Here is an 18,785-nt window from a genome sequence, read left to right on the forward strand (position 1 = left end):
CGATAGGTTTTGGAATACGAAAGTTCCACAAGTTCATCTACGGTCGGTATTTTCGGATCGTGACCGATCACAAACCTCTACTGGGACTCTTGCATCACGCAAAACCGATGCCTCAGGTGCTGTCGCCGAGGATGTTGCGAAGGTCGTTAATGTTGTCGGCTTACGACTATGAGCTGGAGTACAGGCCTGCTCATCAGCTCAGCAACGCGGATGCACTGAGTCGACTGCCTCTAACTGTGGAAGACAGCTCAACTGACGAGAAACTTTTTGAAGTCCGGATGCTGGAGACTGCGCCGGAGATTCCGTGGGATGCCCAGAAGATTGCCCGATGCACCCGGAACGACCCAACCTTGTCCAGAGTTCGACATTGGACGGGGGTTGGATGGCCTCAAGGCAGGCTGCCGGACGAGTTCAAGCCATTTGTTCGACGGCAGCACGAGTTGTCGGAGTATCGGGGATGCCTGCTGTGGGGATGTAGAGTCATCATTCCAGAACAAGCGAGAGACCAGGTTTTGGAGCTGCTGCAGACCACGCATCCCGGGATCGTCCGCATGAAGGCGCTTGCCAGAAGCACAGTTTGGTGGCCGGGTATCGACCAAGATATCGAAAGGAAGGTCCGAACCTGCCTGCCCTGCCAGGAGACAAGGCCGCAACCTGCACGTGCAAGACTGCATCCGTGGGAATTCGCCAGAAACCCATGGTCCCGAATCCACATCGATTTTGCAGGACCCTTCCAAGGAAAGGTTTTTCTTCTGGTGGTGGATGCGTATTCGAAATGGCTGGAAGTCATCCAGATAGCATCCATGTCGTCAGCAGCAGTGTGTCATAGGCTGCGAGTGCTGTTCGCAACACACGGTGTTCCCGACACTATAGTCTCGGACAATGGGACAGCGTTCGTCTCACAAGAATTTGAAGAATTTTTGCAGAGAAACCAGATCCGGCACGTTAAGGTGGCGCCATATCATCCATCGTCAAATGGCCAAGTGGAGCGCATGGTCCAAGATACTAAACAAGTCCGCAGGCGCATGGAAGGAGGCGACATGGCCACCAAGTTGGCCCGATTTCTTTTGAGTCAGCATATTCTCCCGCACTCAACGACCGGAAAGAGTCCGGCGGAATTGTTGATGGGTCGGAGACTCCGTACTGCACTGGACCGGCTTCACCCAGACCTAAAGTAGAGATGGTGGACAAGCAAGAGGAACAAGCGCTGCGGGGAAGACAAGGTGTACGCGCATTCGAGCCGCGAGAACCAGTCTTCATCCGCAATTATTTAGCAGGCCCCAAGTGGCTACCGGGTATCATCACTGAGATCACCGGTCCGGTGTCTTACAAGGTTCGCACCATCGACGGTCGTTTCTGGAAGCGGCACGTGGACCAAATCCGGAGACGGGAGTGGAGCACATACCTGGACGAGGAGGAGCCTACGACAGAGCTGTCACCTCAGCAGCTCTCCTTACCAAGCGAGCCATCGCTTAGGAATGAATCGGTGGAAGAGTGCCCACCATCTACGAGTCAAGCGGACTTCCCTGAGGAGTCAACCCCAGTGGCAACACCTCCAGCTTCCCCACAGCGTTCACCTGCTTCACCCCATGAACCGAGGCACCAAACAGTGTTGCCAACTTCAGCGCCTGCGCAAGAACAGTCAAATCGTCCCCAGCGACAACGGCGACGTCCCGACTACCTGAAAGACTATGTGACCTAGGGGGGAGGGATGTTGTGTGTTGGCAACCGAGGATATCCAGGGATGCCGGTGAACTGGTGCACGTGCGCATGCACGAGACGTTCGACTGCTCTGGCCCCAACCCGGTCGGTTGTGCCCGCTGTATGCTGTAATGTATATATTATGTAAAGATTAAATACACAACAGAAGTCAAAGACATCTGCAGGTCGAACAACCTTTTGTCGCTTCTCACGAGAGTGTCGGCCCCTGCGAACCAGTAACTAAAAGTGTTTTTCACCGCCAAGACACACAAGCCGGGGATCACGCTTAGGAGCATCATATCAGAAAATGGATGTTGGCAGAAGTCTCTGGCTCTCTATCTGCAGAAGCACCTGGCAGCCGTCCCCCTGGACCAGCCTTTCCGCGTAGGCAGCTCTCAAGAACTCCTCCCAGCTCTCCAGCTTCTTCACACATCAGGCACAGGCACCACATTCTTCTCCCTAGACATCACCCACATGTACTACAGCCTGGACTTCAAAATTCTCCTGGATGCGGTCGAAAAAGCCATCACTGCACAGGGCATCGTCAAATTCCAAAATTCTTCCGGCATCCCCCTCAGCGCGTTCTTGCAATTAATCAGAGTATATCTTCGGTCGGCCATGGTGGAGCATGACGGCAAGATGTACCTACAGAAATCAGGCGTCTGCATCGGGTCCTGCTTAGCACCTGCGCTCAGCGAGGTCTACCTGTCCTTCGTGGATCAGGCCGTGAAGCAGCAACTGGACAGCGTCGCTCCAGGAACCCAGGTTTTTAGATATGTGGACGATTATCTGGTGCTCCACGACTCTGGCGCGCCCACCACCAACATCCAGAAGGCCTTTACAGAGAACGCAAACGGCCTGAGCTTCACCAGGAAGGACCCCTCGGCGGAGGGTCTCCAGTTCCTGGATGTACGCCTCGTCGCAACCCAGGGAGGCACTTGCTGGCGCTTCCAGCAGCGGTCGCGGAAGGCGGTGCTGCCATTCTCAAGCCACTACTCAAAGACAGTAAAAGCAGGCATCGCAAAAGGTCTCATCTCCTCCACCCGCACAAAGTCCTGCCAACACTTCTCCCTATCTAGCCTGGAGGGTCAGCTCAGCCGTCTCACAAACGCCGGATACCCGCGCGACCTGCTGGCCCTCCACGGTCAGAAAACTAATAATTGAAAAGCCGCCGCACGGAAGCCTGCCGGCAAAGGTACACTACCATCACCTATTTCCGCAACACCTGTGCCCACCAACTAAAAACAGTGGCTAAACGCTTCGACATGGACGTTGCGTTTTCGTGCCCCTTCAAGTTGAGCGCAATGTGCCACCTGGTGAACTCTCCCCCTCCTCCCAAGATCGACTGCGCCAAGAGGCACGCGGCACCTTTTGTTCCCTGCGCGGTCGGGCGGATGTATTCCGTGCCCTTCTCGTGCGGGGAAGAGTACATCGGGCAGACGGGCCGCTGCCTCAGCGACCGCCTGCGCGAACATGAAAGAGAAATAGCAAGAAACGACGAGGACTCCCAACACCCCATGGGCCATCACCTCAAGGTTTACGCTCCCTGTGCCCCTGAGTTCCCGTCCGCGCGTGTTCTGGGGGCCAGCAAAAACCGCTACGGGCGCGAGATCGTGGAGGCGTACGCTATATAAAAGAGGCTCCGAAGAACATTTCGTCGGCCTCGCTGTCGCTGTCGAAGAGAGAGGTGACATTTCTTAGACTGGAGTTGACGACCTTGGCGGACAGGGCGAGTGGTTCTTGCTCCTGAGAGGGAATCGGGACGCCCTCCTCCCTTCCCTTCCTTCCCACTATCTCTGCGGTTTACATTCCCCCTGTTTTACTCCCGGGGCCTTGTCTTGCCCCCCTCCTTCCCCCTTCTCCCTCCTTTTAAATTTCCCTCTCCGATAGTGGAGTTCCGAAGCGAAGCGTCCGGCATTAAATCATTTGTTTGTTGAAAGTTGAAAGATGTGTTGTCCCGTCCCCTGTCTTTATGTATATAACTCTTTCTAAACTTATATCACTACCAACGCGCTCACTAACAAGTAAAAAATGAAAGCCTTTGACAACTCCCTGTAGCGCCGAATTAGAGTGCAGATCTTGAGGAGGAGGAGGGAAGGGTACTGAAGGTCACGTGTTGTCGGGGGGAGGGGGGTCACGTGACCTCGGGGGGTGACGTGACCCCCAAGAGAAAGTTTTCCGCTAGATTCAGCTCCGCTAGATTTAGCGGAGAAATTTTTCCCCTAATCTAGTGGGGAAATTTTTCCGCTCGATTTAGCGGGGAAGTTTTTCCGTTGGATTTAGTGGGGAAATTTTTCCGCTAGATTTAGCGGGGAAAGTTTTCCGCTAAATTTAGCGGAGAGAATTTTCCGCTTGATTTAGCGGGGAATATTTTCCGCTAGATTTAGCGGGGAAATTTTTCCGCTAGATTTAGTGGGGAAATTTTTCCACTAGATTTAGCGGGGAAATTTTTCCGCTAAATCTAGTGGGGAAAGTTTTCGGCTAGATCTAGCGGGATAATCACTCGTAATGCCCCGCGCGGTTGCGCCGACGGCGACGCCGACGGCGACGCCGCTCTAGCCGGAAACGGGCGCCTAAGAGCTGCGCTCTAAAGTGCCGCGAGGTCATTGCTCATGCCTTCCGATTTAAGTGAGGTAAGTCCAAGCGAAAGCCTCCTGCACCATTCATTACTTACTAACGCGCCCGATATTGCTGCAAAAACGACATATTAGTTTTAAAGCGAGCGGCGCTCACTCACCTTGGCACCGCCATGTTTCCCGGCACCTTTACTGAGCCAGTCACGTGATTTCAAAATCCCTCTCCTAGGTACTGCGGCTAACTTTAGCCGCGGTTAGCGCTTCGAGCAAACGGGCGGGGGATAAGTTCGCCTTCGGCGAGAATCTCTCCGATGCGACATAGCGGGGGAGGAGTGGAGCTTCTTTTGACTCCGCCCTCGCGAGTTTCCCACTCCTCCTCTTACGTTTGCGACCCCCTGGCGGCAGCGAGTTCCCCAACGTAGCTCCGATTTGTCCCTACGCTCCTCAGTAAAGGGTTTAATTTGATTTAAATCGGGGGATTGGTGGAAGGCTGGGCCAGCGCACCCCAGCTCGGAGCACATCGAGCGAAAGCTCCGTTACAGAACCCAGGATCCTGGGCTCAATCCCCACCCCTGCTCGTTCCGATCTTGATGAGCATGGTACCGGCGTGCGGTCGCGTATCACTACTCCGGGATGAACGTTAAAGACCACAGGCTAGCGGTTGTACTGCACTGAGTGAATTTCTCATCTACAGCTGGGAGAATCTTCGCCCGTTGAGGCAGAACAAGTTTTAGGCTGTATCAACATACACACAACCCAATTATTTTATTTAAATCGTGAATGACAAATAGGAATCGGTAACAGCAGGGATGCTAATTATAGAAATATTGCTTGGATATGGGCAAGTTGATTAGACATTGTGATGGTTTGCTGCGGTGCGTAAATGCAACAAAAACTAAAACAGAGACTAGACGAAAAACAACATACAGCAAGGCGAAGACTAACAACTGCGGGCGGGGCCGGGGCTGAGAGCGCGGGACCAGCGCTTTTAGCGCTTCTGCCCAGCTCGCGTGCTCGAGCAAAGCCTGAGCGCGCGGAGCTTTCGTGCTCGCGCTTCCAGCTTTGCCTTCGCTCGCACGTGGGGTGAAACGAAGTATAGTTATGTCGATATAAGTACTCTCATTATTTATTTTGTGCTTGCTGGTGCACGCTATGGGGTTCTGTCGTGTACAGCATTGTTTGAACATATGTCACAGTTCGCCTTAACGGCCCTAATCATTTTTTTTTGCCCGCGAAACGTGTTTAGTCATTATTTTGCTAACGCTGCCCTCGTCATCCCCGGACCCCTTCATTACCATATTTTCCCTTCCCTTTCCCCGCATTCACCCTCATCAACCTACAATAACCCAGGCCCGCGAAACGCGCCCACCGTGAGTGAGGCAAATGTCACGTCTGGCAAACAATACAACCAACCAACCAACCAACAACTGTGTCATTTCTTTCTAATCTTTCTCCCCCCACACCGCCACACATGGTGATGATGATGATGATCATGATGATGAGGATGCGGCTTGTTCCCTTTGAAACGGGCGAGCGCGAACTAAGTTCGTGCCCAAGCCTGGGAACGAGGAGATTCTAATACCCCCTGAAATGGATCTTATTCCACCAACGTTCAAGTCTTCGTTTAGTGGCCACTACAAGCCTGTGCAGGCCGCTAGAAGGCCTCTTTATCTGCGTAGCTGCAGAGCTTTGTGCATAAAAGTAGTCTGCTTGGTTGCGCCCTATTTCAGTAATAGACCCTTTTCGAAATTCAGTGCCATCTGGTGGTTTGTAAAACAGTTTACGCTTTGCCATATCAATGGCGGAAATGAACTAGTATCGGCGTCGTCACTTTCGCAAGTCAACGGCACGCGAGGAATGGTTCGCTGTGAGTTCTTTCTCGATCATTTTCAGTTCGATGGTGACCAAGAACCTGCATTCAGAACAAAGCTCCCGCCTCCAACCCACTCAGATTCCTCGAGAAAATTTAATACACCAAAGTGCTTTAAAGCTGATTGTGTGCCGCCACAGATTGACTGATTCTGAGTTATTAGAAATAAACGCTTACGTAGCTATTGTGTTCCATTCCTACGTCGCGTCGCACTCGCTCCCCGAATGTACAGGCCTCGCAAGATCCCCTTAGAAGGATCTTCAACGTCTTCCTTTATCAGTCACTAGAAGGCCGCCATTGGTATGGCACTGATACAGTTCCACAGATGATGATAGTGATCAAAGGGGCCAGACTGAATTTCGGAAAGGGTCTAGTGTGAAGCCCAACGCCTCAGCGAGCAGTAAGGGGCTCTGCAGGGGTGGGCACCAGGACGGCTGAAGTCCCGCACAATCTAGCACAACGTGCTTCACCGTTTCATCGTAGGCTCCGCCGACCCGACATGCGCTCGAGGTCACTGTAGCATAAACCGGCGTCTGGAAACTAGTGTCCGGAGGGCCCCGGCGCGCGCCTCAGACAACAAGCGACTGCCCAGGCTGTTGTCGTACAGCAGTGCTTCCGATGCCAAGGTTGTTTTGTGGGTCAGGTACACTTGGAGCGTCGACTTTGTTTGTGCGTCTCAGAGCCATTGGGCCTCGTTGTCACGGACACAGCCACAGTATATATATATATATATATATATATATATATATATATATATATATATATATATAGACAAAGAAAATATAGCGTAGGATGCCGAAGACTATAAAGTAATAAAGTCACACTTCGAAACGTTGTTGGAGTTTTAAAGCATTTAGTGAGTCGACGTTTCGGCCTGAGACAGGCCTTCTTCAAGACTCTCAGGCCGAAACGTCGACTCACTAAATGCTTTAAAACTCCAACAACGTTTCGAAGTGTGACTTTATTACTTTATATATATATATATATATATATATATATATATATATATATATATAAATATATATATATATATATATATATATATATATATATATATATATATATATATATATATATATATATATATATATATATATATATATATATTTATATATATATATTTCAAAAAAGGGTGCACGTGGGGCGAAAGCTCGCGCTGCAGAACCCAGGATCGTGGGTTCAATCCCCACCCCTGCCCGTGTCGGTGTGGATGAGCATCGTACCGGCGTGAGGTCGTGGATCACTACTGCGTGGTGCACGTTAAAGACCCCTGGCTAGCAGTCGTACTGCACTGGGTATATTGCTTATCTACAGTGGGTAACAATGTCGCCATGTTCTGACATGTTCTCCTCCTTGATTAAAAACTAATGACCAATTTGTCAAAATACGGTGTGGAGAAAGATGAGAAAAAATTACACAGTTGTTACTCTGCGCCATTCATGTACATCGCTTTTCTTCTCTCCTCTGTTTTAGTTTAAATTTTATTCCAGAGGTCGAGAAGTTAAAGCGTAAGTACTTGTCGTCGCGGCGTGAAAGTTCCGGGTTCAAATCGCGCTAGGGAGTTCTTTTTTTTTTTGTATTTTGCGCGTGTATTACTTTTTAATTGTGATCTTTTTTAGGAAATCATCCACTTGCAATACTGCGCCTTACACGGTTTTTACTGTTAGTCCCACCTGTTCAATCAAAACACCGGGAAGAAAAAAAAAGATCAACGCAAGTTAACGCGCTAATACAATCATTTCATAATTTTTGTTAAACGGTAACCAAGGTAACAGCATCGGTATGGCTTCCACACAAACGGAGCCGAAACAAGCATCCTTTCCTCAGCAACTACAATTTTATGTTTTTAAATAACGCTCTTGCAACGATTCTTTTCAATAACAAGAGACGCCTATTTAGGACTTATAAAAACTGCAGTTGTGCAATTAAAAAAAAACTCCGACAAGCAAGCAAAAAAAAAAAAAAGACTGGCAGCTGTGGATAAATTGATGGAGCGAAATCCTACAGGCAAGGCAGGAAGTCGAACGTCTGAGAAAGTAGAAAATCCCAAACAAAAGAGATCATGCTTTTACTTGCATGGAATGTGATAAAAAGTATATTTAAACTCTTCAAGTTTTGTTGTGGCAATCGTTTTGTAATATTAACACAGTGCTTGTTGAATTTTAGTTAGAAGAGCAGACGATCACGACCGAATGCAAAAATGAATCAGGCGTCGACATCGCAAACCCTCTCTCTAATGCAAACCCCTAAAATGATTTTGGATCAAGAAATGGAATTAATTATAATTGATTCCATATGTTGATTCAAAGTCATTTTAGGTGTTTGCATTAAAGAGAGGGACCTAAAATGACTTTGGGTCATAAATGGAATTAATTAAATGAATTCTATTTGTTCTTTCAAAGTCATTTTAGGTGTTTGCATTAGAGGGAGGGCTTTGCGATGGTCGACGCCTGATTCATTTTTGCATTCGGTCGTGATCGTCTGCTAATCTAACTAAAATTCAACAAGTAACGTGTTAATATTCCAAAACGATTGCCACAACAAAATGTAAAAAGTATAAATATACTTTTTATCACATTTCATGCAAGTAAAAGTATGATCTCTTTTATTTCGGTTTTACTACTTTCTCAGACGTTTGACTTGCTGTCTTGCCTGTAGGATTTCGCTCAATCAAAGTATCCACAGTTGCTAGTTTTTTTGTTTTTTTTTTTAATTGTCACAACGGCAGTTTTTATTAGTCCTAAATAGGCGTCTCTTGTTATTGAAAGGAATCGTAGCAAGAGCGTTATTTAAAAACAGATATAAAACTGTAAATACTGGGGAAAGGATGCTTGTTTCGGCTCCGTTTGTGTGAAAGCCATACCGATCCTGTTACCTTGGTTTCCTTTTAATGAACATTATGAAATGATTTTATTAGCGCGTTAGCTTGGGTTGATCTTTTTTTTTTTTCCCCGATGTTTCGATTGAACAGGTGGGACTAACAGTAAAAACCGTGTAAGACGCAGTAGAGCAAGTGTATGATTTCCTAAAAAAGATCACAGTTAAAACGTAAGACACGTGAAAAATACAAGAAAAAAAGAAAAAAAGAAGTCCCTAGTGCGATTTGAACCCAGAACTTTCACGCCGCCACGACAAATACCGGCGCTTTAAGGCCTGTTCACACATACAGCGGAGCGCTAAGTTAGCGCTACGTGAGCGCTCCAAGGAGCGCTCATGTGGCGCTTCTCGCGCGTGACTTAGTTCTAATATAGCGCGCGATTAGCGCTTTTGTAGCGCTTTGTTTGCGCTTCTGTAGCGCTTTGTTAGCGCTTCAGCAGCGCTCTGTTAGCACTCCAGTAGCGCCTTGTTAGCGCTCCTTGTACCGCGGTGCTGCGGATTAGCGCGTGCACTGCGGTTCCGGTTCCTGTGGTTGGGTGTGCATCAGCAGCACCATGGCGGACATGTGGGATGCTGAGATAGAAATGCGACAAATGCTGTTGCATACACAATTAATACATATGTGTGTTAACGGCTCAACGCCAAGAAGTGCCTTCTGGGTTCGTGAAATCTTTCGGCACCGAGATACCGACGGGTACCCGGCGAACCTTGTTCCTAGGCTGAGGGACCGAGACACGGAGCTCTTTCGAAGGTGAGTGTTAGTTCTTGCATAAATAAAACAATCGTGAATGTCCTTCTCATTTACAGCCGGGAACCCAAATTAATAGACGTGCAATTACATTTCCAGCTTTCTACGTATGACGCCCACTAGCTTCACCAGTCTACTCGAGATGGTCCGCCCCCTGATAACTCGACAAGACACACGATGGCGGCAGAGCATCCCGGCTGACCAACGGCTCATGCTGACTCTGCGGTACGCGAGCTTCATTTCTAAAAGCACTACTCGCTCGCAAATACTTCGAACATTTCTACCGTGGCAACAGAGCAAACACCGTGAAACATATAACTTTCTAAATTCGAAAACAATTTCAATATGTAGTATTTCACTGAAGGTGCTTCGATAATAAGAATCCTAATATTTAAAGGCACGAGTATTAAGGTCATGCGTCTTTTTATGTGTGCTATAAAATGCGCTGGGTGTTTACAAATAGTATTCACTGGCGGAATCGCGTTCGTTGTAGGGCGCCTCGACGTCTGTCTGACAGGGTGAAGACATCCTTTGTCGTACCGAATGCCGCCTGCACGTGCCAAGAAAAGATATATACAACCATTGGCCAAAGAAATGAGGAGGCTATGCTTCAAAGCACTGACTATAAAGCTCAGCGCTCGAGCCGGGTGACACCGGAGCCCGTGCACTTTACAAAAACATAGAAAGCAATGGGGAAGTAAATTTTCCAAGACGTCATCGGTCGTTGTAAAATCCCTCAATGTTTCTTTTTTTTTTCTTTTTTTATCGAGGGAGTTTACGTTGTTGTTGCTGAGCGCGCGCTAACGGGGACCTCAGTTTTTATTCAGGAACGTACACCCACACCATCGATACCACTGATCTTCATGACAATTTGCTGGAGCGCGCTTGCACGCGATTGTGGCCACCAGGTCGGCTATATTCTGGCCATACCAACATGGGCATCGCAGACGCTGTGGAGGCTGCTTGTGCTGCCCTCCTCCAGTGCTGCGCTTCACCGATTCTAACCTTCATAGCAGTCGCCGCAATGTCTCGTCGGCCGTGTTGGTATGCCCATAAACATAACCGACCGGTGGTCGCATTTGCGGGGCAGTAAGCTCGATCCAGCAAGTGATTATAGAGATCACTGATCAAGACTGCCATTCTTGGCAGACGATAAAATATTATTCTTTCTGAGCCTGTGCTGTAAGTGGAGGGCGCAAGTACGACTATCAGTGACGTCATTTAAATGCCATATATTAACCTAAGCAATGCACATGCTTTTCTTTGAAATGCAGTATCTTTATTTGGCTGATATTTAGTTTTCAAAGTAATGTTAATTATGTAATGTGTGCTCATAGGTTCCTTGGAAGTGGAGACACCCAAAAAAGTATATCATTTGGATTTCTCACCGGGCACTCAACAACGAGCGTGATAATTTCAAGCACGTGCCAGGCTCTATGGCAGTGTCTCGTTCCGAACTACGTGAAGAAACCGGACTCGCCATCAGAGTGGGTGTCTGTTGCTGACGACTTTCACAGGTTGTGGAATTTTCCAAACTGTGTTGGCGCCATGGACGGAAAGCACATCACCATCGAGTGCCCGCTGCTGAGTGGATCAACACATTTCAACTACAAGCACACATTCAGCAAAGTAAATTGGGCCATATCATTTTCACGTGATAACTTGGATTTTTTTTTCTAAATATTGCATCCAGAAAAGTGATGAAATTTAAAGACATGCATCGCAAAATAAGAATACAGACAGGAAAGGCACGCAACAGCCTCTTCCTAATTATGTTGCACGTCTTTCTTATAAGTAAATAACGAACTCCCTCACGCTTCTGTGTTTATAACTTTGGAAGTTTACTCAACGGTTTACTCGCTACATTATAAAACTCTGTTCTGAATTACTTGGTTGACCAGCACACTTTCTAATATACACTTGTATTATATTTTTCAGGTCCTAATGGCTGTCGTTGACGCCCGGTACCGCTTTTTGCTTGTGGACATTGGCCGACCCGGCAGTGAAAGCGATGGCGGCATTTTATCAAGGAGTGAGATCGGACTGAGCCTGGAAAAGGGCACATTGGGCTTTCCTCCATCGAAGTCCCTGCCCGGGACAAGCAAAGAAATGCCATTCGTCATAGTCGGAGATGAGGCATTTCCTCTGAAAGCATATTTAATGAGACCATACCCCAAAGTGGATATCAACAAAGACCAGAACGACGAAGGCAAGGGAGAAGCGCTCAAGAAGCGTGTATTTAACTACAGACTGTCCCGAGCACGGAGGGTCTCAGAAAATGCTTTGGGAATCCTCTCAAACCGGTGGAGAATTTTTAGAAGAACTTTCAAAGCATCTGAAAAGAACACTGTTGCCTACATAGGCGCCTGTGTTGCCCTTCACAATTTTCTGCTTCCTGAGGTCCACAGCCGAAGCATCTACTGCCTTCCAGCTCTTCTTGAGAGGGAAAATGACAAGCATTTGGCTGAAGGGCCAAGCGGAGCAGAAAACATTGAAGGGCGCACAGTGCTTCAACACCTCCCTCGCTTGCCCAGCTCAGCCAAACATGACCAGCCAGCGGCTCAAGCTCGGAATAATTTTGCAGACTCTTTCTCTGGTCAAGGTTCTGTCAAGTGGCAAAACAAGATTCTTCACAGAGCGAGTTAAATTTATTGGTGCATGAGGTGTTCCTCTTCGTAGTCCAACAGCTGTTGTTGCACAACGGCCACCATCATTCCAAAGGGATGAAAGTCGTCATTTTGGCGAGTCATCTGCTGCGCCAGCCTTGCTTCGTTCAATCCTCGGAGATTTTCGTTGATACAGTATACGATGTCTTGGCTTCGTCTTTGTCTGCAATATATATTTTGAACAATAGGAAGAAGTTTATTTTCTTGACATATGTTGCATGGTTTTCATACGTTTTATATTTTCACATAATTATCTTTTTACGCGTTATTATAAAAGGATGTTATTATAAAGTGCGACACTGTAAAATGGAGAACCAAACAACTGCTTTTTATTTTACCTCACCCTACACTTTATAAACTTCAATAATGGCGTCAAGGAAAAGGCACGAAGGATCGGCGCACTCCTCTCATACTCCATTTCTTGTTTTTTTTTTCATAGCATAAAACGTTTTCTGACTCAGTAATATACATAAATCAGCAAAGCTTCCTAGCCTTGCGGTTTTCATCCCGGATGCGAAACGATTTGATTCGTTTAGCAGCAGTTTAACTATGAGTTCTGAAAGGGAGAGCTGTGGACGCCACGTCGATCATTAGTCCTACCGATATATACGGCAGAACCTTGGGACTCGTATCTTTTGGTCGCAGCCACGCAGGAATACATTTAAAAAAGTAAAAGTATAAAATTGTACAACCATAAAAATCTGCAAGCATATACCTCGTTGTTCCTCTGCCCGTTGTTTGTGGAGCTCTGTAAAAGAACATGCCAGATTACGGCAGCTCGGAATGAAAGTGTTTAGTACAGATACTACTCCTTTAATAAAAGCTTAAATAATGAAGCGAAAACGTCAAATTCTCTCTAAAAAATCTTGGCTTTTAAAACCAATTTGGTTGTTCGTACGGTAAAAAGAAACACTTCGTGGTATCAGCAATTGTGTTTTGTCTCTATGTACATATCTGCCGCCCTCAAGAAATTACCGGCAAAGAAATAATCATACATTATGAAAATAAATATTAAAACTCAAAATAACTAAACAAAGAACAGCAAAACTTACGTCTCACCGCGTCCTTGCTCTAAGGTATTTGTCCTAAAGGAAGAAATAATGTTATTTTAGTAGTCTTTCATCTTGTGCAATAAACAGAGTGAAAACCAAGCTCACGTGTCTTCTGTAATCTCTGTTGTTAAACTAGTTTCGGAGCTGCAAATTAAAATTTTTCTTTCGAGAACAGTACAAGAATTGCACTAATTTTCTACCAATAGACATGTATGTGGTACTTCATATATGCATTCTAGACCAAATGCACAGCACCCAGAGACGCTATTGTGGTGGCGCATAGTTCGACAGTGCTAGTCACTTACTTGGCGAGAGTTTCCTCTACTCCGCTGTCCTTACCGGGAGTTGTCATGTTGTTGCTGCAATGTACCCCGCGGCATGAGACCAAATGTGTCACGTCTAAATATTAAAATTGATGCTTACATTAGGGAAGACACGCTGTCATGAGCAGGGTGGTCTTCGGTCAAGCTGACAGAAGGTATCACTAGAGAGTTTTAGTAGACCGTTTTCATCTTCCGCTCCGCTCTGAGGGTGCCAAACTGCGCATGCGCGGCCCGCTTCGCCGGAATGGAAAGCGGAGGTCCAAAAACGCGTTTTAGTAGAGCGTTTTTCTTCAGCGTAAGAGTGTTTTGAGCGGGTTCGAAAAATTTGCTTGCGTAGCCCCACAAGTGGACGTTTATAGTACTAGTAAGACAAAAAAACCTAAACGTTAACACCTCGAGAGTGAAAGGGAACGTGTTTGAAGAGGTAGTAAAAACAAAGGCGACAATAATGAACACAAAATAGTAGGCACACACCTGAAGAAATATTAAGCTATAAAATATAAATAAAATCGTTCCACCTTGTGTGCGAGTGAAGCCGAAGGTATAAGCATGAGCATGTTGCTCTAAACGGTACTTGTACCGCACGAGCGCGCGTGCTTATCAAGGACGCTGAAAGGCCGGCACTCGCTCTTGTAGCTTCTGCTCCACTCGAATTAAAACTGAAACAGATTTACTTATTTGAAGTAGAAAAATAAGAGAAAAGGACGAAGTTGGCGCATTGCGAGTACACCCTTTTTGCGTAGTACGAGTACAGTGTTGCTCAAGGCTAGCAAGGCATCTGCACGATGAATCCTCGCTGTTCTCAAGGAAGGAGAGTTCTACTAACGAGATTAAGCTGGCGAGACATCGAATCTATGATTCGTATCCCTCGTGCCATCAAGCGCCGAAGCTTCCTTTCCGAACGCGGTTTGCTGGATATTTCCAACGTAGAAAAGATACCCTTTAGGAAGCTATCCTGCTTAAAGAAGGATCTGGCTGTTCTGCATGCGGGCCTCCAAATACCAGCACCCGACAGATCGGCGCAGGGTGTTGCCATTTTGGCGAGACGCTTTGCATGGTTCTTCCTCGACTGGTCTATCCCAACCGTCTGTTCGTACTTGGATGATCGTTTGGACGGAACTTGTCGGTGTTCTTCAGTTCTGTGAACCTCATCGTGGGTCACATCAACGAGAGGTTCGGCCACCTGCTCGCTGACATGAACAAACATAGGTGGTTGACCCTGGCGAAACTAGAGCTGTGCTCACAGGTGAGACCCTGCATGGTTTGTGTAAATTTCGCGTTTCCATTGTTTCTAGCACAGCTGCTCTGTCTGGTGAAAAGTTACTTTTTTTCTATACGCCAAAGGTGTACATGGGCAGTGTCAGGACAAGTCACGACGAGCGCGTTCGTAATCTATAAGTATTAGTAGGCCACTTTTATGAGCCCTCTTTGCCCTACTTTCCGCTCTGCGAGAAGCATCGTCCCCACCGCGCATGCGTGGCCCGCTCTGAGTTGGAGCGTATAGTTAGCGGAGTGAGCGTGCGCTCCGCTTCACAAGTTGTAGAGCGGACTGCCCTCAGCGTCCTTAGCGTGATCGCTTAGATCTCAAGATGGCTGCACTTACTCAATACGCGTCGATGTTTTTTTTACCGTGACCTCAGCTTGAAAGAGGTCGAATCAAGAAGTAAACCATTTGATTTGAGTTCTATGCAACACAAAACAGAATAATCAAACGAAGTGAACGAGTATCACTTTGCAACCAGCACGGCGTCGGTATAGTCGTCGCGTTTTTGTGGACGTCCTATGGCTATGCAGTCAGATGTACGGGTGCGCGTGCTCGAATGCCGATTACACCTGTGCACGCGCCCTCCTGTCGAAAATGCCACTGAAAACTGAGCACTGAAAGCTGCACCAAAGAAACCATTGCTCTCTACTTTATTTATTCACATTCGCTCAGAACTTTTGAATTGTTTAACTTTCCTCCGGAAATGTTCGCCTTGGATTTCTTTGGTAGATTTAGAAAATAATAGAGGCTTGGGAATGCAACCTTTTTAAAAGTGCAACCCATGGTGCCGCTATTCTTTGAGGCCGCCTTATTTTGGCCAAGTGCCTAGGGAGCAAGAGAGCTGCGTCATTGTTTGTCGCGGATGCGAGTCTAAATGTATCAGACACGAATGCTGCGTCAATACTGAATATGAAATCGGTTCTAGTCACAAGTCTCGCACTAAAGGCGATGCCCAAAATATGGCGGCCGAATATGCTACCCGGTGGTGTTTTGAAAAGAGTTACCAATAACGGTCGAAAGAATATTCCACGTCATTTTTTTGTCTGGTGAATGCCAGAGAGGCATAAACAATGCAAAATTTAGCAAACATAGCCCTGAACTTCTAAGCAATAGTGGTAGATTAGAACAGTTTTCAGAAGTTTCGTTTTGAATTCCGGCGTAGCGGGTCTCGCATGCACAGTTTGACGGCCTCAAAGCTTAGCAGAAGTTAGGAACAACTATATATATGTATATATATATATATATATATATATATATATATATATATATATATATATATATATAGATATATATATATATATATATATATTTATATTAATTTACGATACCCAGTTTCTTACAACCCTACAATGGAAATACGCTTTTTCTTAGAGGAGTAACAAGTCTCATATCACATGTTTTGGTAGTGTTTAAATACTGCCGCGTTGTAAGAGATTTTGTCTTTTTTATTAGGCCGTCAAGGACAAGGGAACATTCCTGGACAACTGTTGGGGTTTTGTTGACCGCACAGCATGGCCATATGCCGTCCATCAAAAAATCTGAAGAGGACCACAAGAGGGTGCTCGTCGTGGAGCACCAGGAAGTGACGTACGCAGACTGCATAATTTGACAGCGGGACGAAACCTACAAAGACCATGGGAATTTTTTTGGTTGTTTAATATTAGAATGCATAAAATTATCACAGTTAATCATATTCAAGCTTTTGTACTGAGCGAAATACCTGTCCCACTGGGCTGAAAGGCATCTAGAAATAATTTAATAAAAAACGTTTACTAATGACTCCCATTTTACTCCTCAGGTGAGCGTGTGAATATTGCATCTAACCAAATTACAGTGTTACTGTTGAATTCAGCATTGTAAAAGTAGCCGATGTTGCGTGGTCTTCTATTCCAAGAAAGGACCTTAGTACAAGTGAGGCTGAAACTAGGCAGGAGCTTAAGCTGAAAAACGCACTTTAAAAAAACACAAAAGAAATAAAAAGAAGTGTAGTCAAGCAAAATGGTTTCATGTCACCCCCCAAGGCAGATACATACACTGCGCTCCACTGTTAATACGAAAACAACAAAATCGCTTTTATTTGCCGTTTATTTCTTTGACAGCTATTGAAAGAGCTGAAATTTTGTCGCTCAGATTAGTATCCCAAACGAGCGCTTTGTTCCACACCAATAGGCGGATGTCAGCCCTTCGAATTGAAGGTGAAAAATAAAAACAGGATATTTATTGTGCCCGCTAACAGTGTCGCGTTGTGTACATAAACACCAAGGTACCCTATCACAAACCGAAGCATACGAAGAAGAAAGGACTCATTTCATTAGGGGGAAAAGTATATAAATGGAGCACTCGCTTTCGCTAATTTTCACTGTCTTCATGCCTAAAGTAACGAAACAAAATATCTGTCCGTTTGCCGATTGCTTTTGTCTTTGGTCTTTAGCCTTTAATTTTTGACTCTGGAGAGCCGCGGCACCGCGGAAAGGAAGCAGCCCGTACCACCGAGGCCCGCGGTGCCGCGTCTAGGGAACACGGTAATGCGATGGGTATATACGTGCAAGATGACGACGACATGGGTTGTTGGTATTGGGGAGGATGGCAGTCTGATTCGCAAAAGTTCAGACTTCGTGGAGGCTGGTTGGGCGGGTGAGCAGTGAGCCATGAGGATCTTGCACGCCGTTCGGTCAGTGCAGGAAGGAGCACCAGGAACATGATGGCGCTATTGCTCACTGGGGTTCACTGGGGTCAAAGAATCATGCTCCAAGGAGGTAGTCCAGCCGAAGTAGAAGCTGGTGCCTCCGAGGAACCGAGGCCCAGGGCTCAGATTGAGACACCGCCGTCGCCCGGTGTGTCATCCTCTCAACGTCATCGTCGTCATCTCGCATAGAAAAATCGAGCCCGCTGGCTTAGACAAGGCAGCACCTGTTCCCACCGTGCAGGGGCCGTGAAAGGATTGCGGCCAGCGATTTCTCGAAGCAGCCAGAGGTTCTTGACCACCGTGAAACGTTTTCTGGAGGACGCCTTTTCAAACAAAGTCTGCGCTGGCATCTTAGTGCAGCGAGGTTCATAACGGTCAAGCGCGCTCCCAAGCATGATTTCAAATAGCGAGCACCCACCTTTCCAGAAAAACACCATGTAGTGAACCTTTACTGAGAGTGGAACGTACTTTTTAAAGTGGCGACGATAGCGGAGCTGACGCTACACGCTCAAATTCCAGAGCGGGTCGCGCATGCGCGATGGCGACTCCGCTTTCCATAGAGCGGAGCGGGAAAGCGAAAACGGTCTACTAAAACTCTCTACTGAAGGGCTGAGGTCTGATAGCGTCCTAATAAGAATGAAGACATTTCTGAACACGTTTAAATTGAACTCGCTGTATATGAACCGTACTTACCACTCTGTTGGTACTTCCCGGCTTCTCAACAGGCTATCCATTGATCGATAGTGCTTCCAAGCTGGAGGCGGAGTGTAGGAAGAGCCGCTCCTCGTATTTTCCTCGTATTTTCGTTTCAACTTCCCAAATTTTGTTTTCATAGTTCGAAATTTTTGAGACGCCTCAATTCCTGAGATAAGATTACCAGAACAATTACACTTCTCACCCTATCTTTTATTTTCGAGCACACACCATGCATGTACGGGGTGTCACAAAAGAAAATTTACACGGTCTTTTTTACCGCAAAAATAAACTAGACACCGCCGAACGCTCATTCTCCGCCCAAAGGT

General features: G+C 46.7%; 1 protein-coding gene across 1 annotated transcript; it reads left to right on the forward strand.

Annotated features, from left to right (window-relative positions):
- Positions 1-212: 212 nt before the first annotated feature.
- LOC121833292 (uncharacterized protein K02A2.6-like) lies at positions 213-1,178 on the forward strand. Its single transcript, XM_042286449.1, has one exon. It carries the CDS (start codon positions 279-281, stop codon positions 1,176-1,178), a length of 900 nt encoding a protein of 299 aa, XP_042142383.1. The 5' UTR covers positions 213-278.
- The last annotated feature ends 17,607 nt before the right edge of the window (positions 1,179-18,785 follow it).

The sequence above is a fragment of the Ixodes scapularis genome, unplaced genomic scaffold (assembly GCF_016920785.2).
Source record: "Ixodes scapularis isolate PalLabHiFi unplaced genomic scaffold, ASM1692078v2 PGA_scaffold7__128_contigs__length_106722199, whole genome shotgun sequence".
NCBI lineage: Eukaryota > Metazoa > Arthropoda > Arachnida > Ixodida > Ixodidae > Ixodes > Ixodes scapularis.